Source organism: Mustela putorius, unplaced genomic scaffold (assembly GCF_011764305.1).
Source record: "Mustela putorius furo isolate JIRA1106 unplaced genomic scaffold, ASM1176430v1.1 tig00537227_pilon_pilon_pilon, whole genome shotgun sequence".
Taxonomy (NCBI): Eukaryota; Metazoa; Chordata; class Mammalia; order Carnivora; family Mustelidae; genus Mustela; species Mustela putorius.
Genome location: NW_025422368.1, coordinates 7,692,356 through 7,699,649, shown reverse-complemented (window position 1 = coordinate 7,699,649; position 7,294 = coordinate 7,692,356). Strand labels below are relative to the sequence as shown.

At 53.9% G+C, this 7,294-nt stretch overlaps 1 protein-coding gene across 1 annotated transcript in view; it reads right to left on the bottom strand.

Annotated features, from left to right (window-relative positions):
* Positions 1-325: 325 nt before the first annotated feature.
* The window catches only part of VDR (vitamin D receptor), a 32,565-nt gene continuing 25,596 nt past the window's right edge, over positions 326-7,294 (bottom strand). Inside the window, exons 6-8 of the mRNA XM_004765620.3 lie at positions 4,937-5,088; positions 4,607-4,723; positions 326-3,328 (exon numbers count right to left, since the gene is read on the bottom strand). Coding sequence (XP_004765677.1) covers positions 3,069-3,328; positions 4,607-4,723; positions 4,937-5,088 — 529 coding nt within the window. The 3' untranslated portion in view covers positions 326-3,068. The remainder of the gene's footprint in view (positions 3,329-4,606; positions 4,724-4,936; positions 5,089-7,294) is intronic.

Here is a 7,294-nt window from a genome sequence, read left to right as displayed (position 1 = left end):
CAGAAGGATCTTCCCATCTCCCAGAATTTTGCATCTTTGGCATCGAGGTGCACACTTTCCAGCATTTCCAATAATATGGTTTTAACCATTTTAGACTTCTAAATGTCCAGTCTCATTCTAAAAGAGAATAGATAATATTTTTTCCCACTTCAGTCCTGTGAAACCTCACTTTTACTCCTGTCTTTTCCTCCCCCACTCCCAGACATCCCTTCGGTGGTGAGCTGGTGTTCTGGGCCCCACGGCTGAGGAGCTGGTAGTTTCCAGGGTTCCAGTCTGGTACCTTAGAGGAGGCAGGGCCAGAGGGAGAACTGGGAAGGTAGAAACATTACAAAGAAATGCATTTTATTGATAAGGCAACAGCATTATACAGAGCTGAGGCAGAGACCCCATTGGGCCACATTGGAAGGGGGGGTCTGATTCACATTGAGACACAGGCTGAGGTGTCCCTCCCCCTCCTGATGGGTCAGCAGGGTGACAACTCAGGGAAGGAACACAGGGGGTCCAGGATCTAGATTTGCTGTCGAAAATCCAGTCCCTCTTCTAGAGGACTAGGGCCATCTTTGGGGGAGGGGGTGAAATGGGGTCTGAGCTCAAGTGTGGAGTAGCCAATAGACCACTAGGCGGGGAGTCCCCAGACCAGGCCCATCCCTGGAACCCTCTTTCCTTCCTTCCTTTTATTTATTTATTTTTAAAAAGATTTTATTTATTTATTTGACAGACAGAGATCACAAGTAGGCAGAGAGGCAGGCAGAGATGGCGGGGGAAGCAGCCTCCCCGCTGAGCAGAGAGCCCAATCTTGGGGCTCGATCCCAGGACCCCGAGTTCATGACCTGAGCCAAAGGCAAAGGCTTAACCCACTGAGCCAGGTGTCCCCCTGGAGCTCTTTCTAAGTACGTGTCTGAGCTTGGGGACCATACCCTCCTCCAAGAGTCAGGTTTTCTTTAGCAAGGGAGGTGAACTAGTGCGGCGATTTTTCAGCCTTTTTGCCCACCGACTAGCATGTCAGACCAATGTCTTCTGCAGCCAAAATCCAACAAGGGCCTCTACCTCATTTGTGAAATAACAGCGAGGATAATCACAACAGCTGATGTATAGAATTTGTTTACAATGGAAGTTTCCCCCCCATAAATCTCTCTTCATCCGTCGTAGGAAAGGACTCCCTGCTACATTGGAATATGGTGCAAGATAGAATCTGATTCTGAAAACAACTCTTGGCTAATAAATATTGGCCTCAGCCACATTGGAGGCCCTGGGCCATGAGAAACGTGGCTGTCAGAGGTTTCCCCACCAGGAGCCTGGGCCCGGTGGACACAGACAGTGCTCCCCATGGAAGTCTCCCTGCTCCCCGGGGGCTTTCTGGGAGCAGTGCAGGAGCGTAGAGGCTGACAGGAAGTCCTCCCCAGAGAGGCACCGGATGTAGCCGCATTCCCCACACTCAAGCAACAATCTGAGGGACCCTCTCCGACTCCTGAGGGGGCCCCTCCGCAGCAGTCCCACACACCTACATCTCACTCACCCAGGGACCCCACCCCAGAGGAAACAGAGTGAGTGTTCCCACCTCCCTGGTTGGGCCAGCTATAGAAGGGGAAATAAATGGAGTTTCAAGGTCAGTGGCCCCCATCCCTTCTGGATTCGGGGTGCTGGAGTGAGAATACGAAGGGCAACCCTACATGACCCCACCCTAGATGCTCCCTTGGCCTAGCCATCCGAGGCCGGACTGCTCTCCCACCACCCACAGTGAGGTGTTGGAGCACTAGCTCCCGGTCTCAGGGGGATGGCAGTCTCGGAACTACACCGAGATGGGCCCCCTGGGAGGGCATGGGGGGCCTGTGGGGGTCTGAGGTTTTTCTCTTCCATCCCTCCTTGCCAGGTGGAAAAGAGCTGGCACCACGGGTAAGCAGAGTGGCACTACTTCTTCAGACAGCGGCGGAGTTGGGAGAATATGCCCATCTCAGGATCACCCTCGACCATCCTAGGGTGAGGCCCCACCAGCACCCATGGCCACTGGTTCTCCTTCCTGAACAGGAGGTAAGAGACTGGCAGGGGGAGGATGAAGATGCTGTTGGGCATTTCTTTGCAACCTGGGGGCAACTCACTCTTGCCACGTAGATCATTGGAAGGAGAGCTCTGGTCTCCACCAACCTCTTAGATCCAGGGCAAGGAGCCATGGGCTTGGAGACAGGGACAGCCGTGGCCACCATCTACCACTCTTCTGTAAGGCTGGGTTTGCCTGTCCCTCAATTCCTGGACCCTGCTCTCGCCCCTCCTTGGGCTTCTCAGCGGGTGGGGTCTGGGCTAGTGGTCCCTGCCATGTGGAGAAGGCCCACCAGGAGCAACTTCTGGGAAGAATGTTACCATAGCAACGGGATGAAGTGGGCACTGACGTGTTAGGGGAGGGCTCTTTGGCCAGCAGAGGTGGGTGAGGGGGGAGTTGTGACCTTTGTCACCTTGTTTTTGGCCATCCTTGGCAGTGAGTATCCTAGACAGGCCAGGGCTGAGAAGCAAGGGGGAGAAGGCTCCATCATGGCACACTGCCCTGGGACAAAACAGCGCAGATGGGCAGCAGGACGGGACAGGGTTGGAGGGTGGGAGAGGGTTTGTGTGGGGGAGGCAGGGGGAAGGAGATCCCCACTTGGCTCTAGACATTCAGGCCTGGAGTCGGGGGAGGTACAGGTAACTCTGTCCCTGAGGAATGGGTGTGTTTCTCCTGCCTCACTGTTCCCCTCAGCATCCGCCAGCAGCGATTTTGGATCCGTAGGGCCATTCCTGGGCAAAGCCCCACCCTTAACATCTGTCCCCGCTCCCCTACTTGAGTTGCTTTATCAAACAAACAGCAACTCCTCACTGAGGTCTCACGGGACTGGGGGCAGCCTGCAGCTGGCAGGAAAGGGAGCCCTGGTGTTAGGTCGGACAGGAGACAGGCTGGGTTGGGTGGCAGGGGAAGTGGGAGAGGAGGGGCTGAACTCCGGAGGGAGTAGGAAGGTGTGCCGGGCAGTAGCACGCCCCAGGCCAGGGCACAAGGCCCCAGAGGAGCAGCCCCACCCAGGAGCCCCAGCAGGCTACCCTAGTCAGGAGATCTCATTGCCAAACACCTCCAGCACGAGGGGCGTGAGCTTCATGCTGCACTCGGGCTGGAAGGACAGGCAGCGGTACTGCTTGGAGTGCTCCTCATTGAGGCTACGCAGGTCGGCCAGCTTCTGGATCATCTTGGCATAGAGCAGGTGGCTGCCCGGCGGCGGGTGGCGGCAGCGGATGTAGGTCTGCAGTGTGTTGGACAGGCGGTCCTGGATGGCCTCCACCAGGGCAGCATCCTGCACCCCGGGACGGTCTGTGAGCACAGGGAGGCGGGAGGAGAGGGCACAGGAGCTCTGAGCCAGGTCCCTTTGTAATCCATCTCCCTAGGACCTCTACCCTCAGACACTCAACCTCAACATCCTCTCAGGTCATCCCCTGTATGGCTGCTGACCTGGGACACCACAGTCCCCCTTAAAGCCTCTCAACCATTTCCCCTTGCATTTTGGGTCAAGGGTCCCAGGTCGCATCAGGCCCTGTCTCCAGCTCAACTCTTTCCCTCCATCTCTAGGCTCCATGTTTCCAGCAGTTAATCTGATGTGCCGTGCCCTCTGGCCTCCAGGCTTCACATTGGTCTTCCCTCTGTCTGGAATTTAGCTGACCCTTCAGGCAATAGCTTCCAAGATCTTCCTCAAAAGGACCATTCCCCATCACCCCTACCTCCATTCCCCAGACTGCATCAAGTTCTCTCCTCTATTATACCCTGCTGTAGTATCAGACATGTGTTTAGTTTTCAAACTTTCATCACATGAGAATGAGTCATTAAAGAGTAATTGTTTAATGTCTCCTCCTATGCTTCATGGAAGAGAAGTCTGTGTCCTGTTTGCGGCTGAATCTCAATGCCCAGCACAGTGCCTGATACCTCGCAGGTGCTCAGTAAATCATGGCTGAGTGCAGGAAAGAAGGAATGAGTGAGTGCTGGCTGGGCAGGGGATGGGGAGCCCATGTTCCTTCCATGGGTCCCCAGCCCATCCCTGATCAGAGGCCATTTGCTGGTTCCCTCATCATAGGTGGAGACAGCGCTATTCCCCTTAGGCCTCTTCACCAGTACGACAATCATCCACCAGTACCACAAAACATACCAGGACCCCAATAACCTCCCTCCTAGCCTCTCTCTCTCCCCACCCCAATAGACAGAAAAGCTCAGGGTCACAGCACAGCCTCCAAAACCCATCAGGTAAGCTTTCGAGGCAGAAGCCTGTATAAGCCCCAAGTTTTTCTACCCTACCTCACAGGTGATCTCAAGTATCAGCAAAGTTCAGTCCAGTTCAAATAAGAGCAGAACCTGAGTACTGGGGACATCCAGACCTGTCTAGGGCCTGACAAACCCCATTCATCTGGTTCCTCAGAGTCCCACCTCTGAAACCCCTATGGTCTCAGGGCCAAAGGCAGGGAAGGACCTCTCGGCATACACATATCACATGGGCTGTGCAAACAAAGCCAAATGGGTGTCTCTTGTCTCTCCTTTTGCTTCCTCCTCCCCTTGCTGGACCCTTTCTCCCGTCCCTGAGTTCCCGACTATGAGGCCCCATACCTGGGGAGACAATGCAGATGGCCATGAGCAGGACATGCTCCTCCTCGTGCAAGTTCAGCTTCTTCAGCCCTACCTGGAACTTGATGAGGGGCTCAATCAGCTCCAGGCTGTGTCCGGCTGTAAGAGAGATGGCCAGATGCTGCGGGTGGAACTGGGGAGCCGCCTACCCAAACCACCATGCCCCGCCCCCGACCCTGATGGGGCCCGCTTCTCACCCTTCTCTCCCTGTTGCCCTCTCCGATGCGCCTGACCGGGGCCCGTGACCCCAGGAAGAGGGGGGGGGACCAGAGTCTGAGAGCTGGAGAGGGAGGAGGTGGGGCCCGAAGGTACCTTTGGCCACATCGCTGATGCGGTACTTGTAGTCGGGGCTGCCACAGGTCCAGGACATGTCGTCCATGATGAAGGACTGGTTGGAGCGCAGCATGATGACCTCGATGGCACTTGACTTCAGCAGCACAATCTGGTCGTCAGAAGTGAGGTCTCTGCCGGGGAGGGCAGGGAGGAGTCAGGTTACTGGTCAAGAACTTCCGATTATGCAAATCAGCATGCTATTCCAGGCACCTGCCAGGTGACCAGCGTGTGCCCTGGGTCCTTCACTGAAGGGCTGGGGTTCTGATCGGAAGGGAAAAAAACTGTTTCCCTGAGGGAGAACATGTCAGGCTGTGATTGTGTACCACGGCTGGAAGAAAAGGAGCTCAGTTACTAAGGCAGGGATAACCCAGGGACTCACCAGTGTCCCCAGGCCTACGTGGCCAGGGCTATTAGGGGCAGGAAGAAGAGCCTGGGGACACACGTTCAGGGTTACAGAGGGAACATGGAGGTCAGGGAGAGGTATGGCCCAGTCATCTTCAACACCTCCCATGCCTTCTTGTTCTTCCATCCTGTCCTCTGGTCCTTCCCAGAAGTAACCCTCGGCCAACTCTGTCTCCAGGACGTCTCTTGAGCCCTTGACCTCCTTCCCAGTACCATCAGGACTGTGCTGGTTAGAGCTCTGTCATCTTTCTCAGTTGCCTCTGATTAGAACTCTGGAACCAAGTCTCTCTCGGGTCTCTCCTCCACGATGCTTATAGCTGTGGCAGCAAGATATCGCCCATGCTTGGAAACCCTCACGGACTCTCAACCCCATGAGGGTCAAGCCCATACTCCATCCCTTGGCTCCAACCTGTCTTTCCAGCCCTCTTCCCTTTGCAAACTCCACCCACCTTCCATTCTAGAAACTTCACACTACTCCATGTTCAATGTCAGGCGTTCTTACGCCAGCCCCAGCCAAGAACACCTTGCTTCTTCTGCTGCACCTCATCTTCCTGACTCTGAACCTGGTGAGGTCTCCCTCGGAGCCCCCGACCCCCCCAGTTACTTTCGGTAGGATTAGAACCATTTTTTCATGGCCTGCCGCTTGCACATCTTCTGTACCCTTCCCCCTTCAGCTCTGCCCCTTACACGCTTGTCTGTGGCTCTGCGTTCAGAGCCAGTAGGCAAGCTACTTGAGGGCCGGCATTCATTCCCAACTACCTCAGCATTGCCTGCATAATGACTATAGATCCCTGAGCACAACAAGGTCAATAAATCTGTGCAAGGCCAATGACTGGTTCCACTATTCTGAGTCACGAGCTGGGCTTGCCTGAACAATGACAGGGAAAAAGCAGCACCCACGGATTAACTTGCTTCCAGTTTTCCCTCCTTTTCTCTTCCTGACTGTACATTTCCACCTGGATATTCCACTTGGAGAGGGCTGCCATCCTCTCTGGGACTGCACTTGGGTGAGAGGTGAGAAACAGGTGTTGATGGGCGAGAGTTCTGTATCCACGGGTGATGGATGATGGTTAGGATGGCGGCAAAGGGTCTGCACTGAAAACAGTCTCCAAATGCTGGAGTTGGAAGCCCCTCCCCCTTAGAGGCTACGTGACCCCTTTCCTTCAGCATTCCTTGCAGATGCAGGATCCTTCCAGGGCCAGCGTACTTGGAAGTCTCTGGAGATAGCCAGGAGGTTGTTAACTCCTAGGTTAATAGCTTCTTCTATTGAGCTATACCCACTGCGTGTAGTTCTGTCCTCTCAAGGAACACAGAACCAGACTTCTCCACTAGCCATGGGGGGGTCTTTTAACCATTTAAAGAAAGTTACCACGCGCCCCTGTGTCTTCTCCAAGACAGTTCCAAAGACACAGTGTCTAGACATCTCACCACCTTTGTCAATTTTCTCTTGATGGTCATATACATTTTAAAAATAAAAACTAGGGGCACCTGGGTGGCTCAGTCATTAAGTGTCTGCCTTCGGCTCAGGTCATGATCCCGTGGTCCTGGGATGAAGCCCCACATCGGGCTCCCCGCTCCGCGGGAAGCCTGCTTCTCCCTCTCCTACTCCCTCTGCTTGTGTTCCCTCTCTTGCTGTGTCTCTGCCAAATAAAAATAAAAACTAATGCCTCATTTTGGTTTTAACTCATTATACAATAAAAGATGAGAATTATGAAATCTTCACAAAATATAGAACAATATAAAAGCAAATAAAAATTGTTCATAACCACAATGACCATTTTGGTGTATTTCCTTCCTATCTTTTTTTTAAACACATATTTCTCTCTTTCTCTTTTTTATTTATTTGTGAGAGAGAGAAGGAGAAAGAGAGCATGCACCTGTGCACACAAGTGCGTGAGTTGGGGGACAGGCAGAAGAGAATCCTCAAGCAGACCC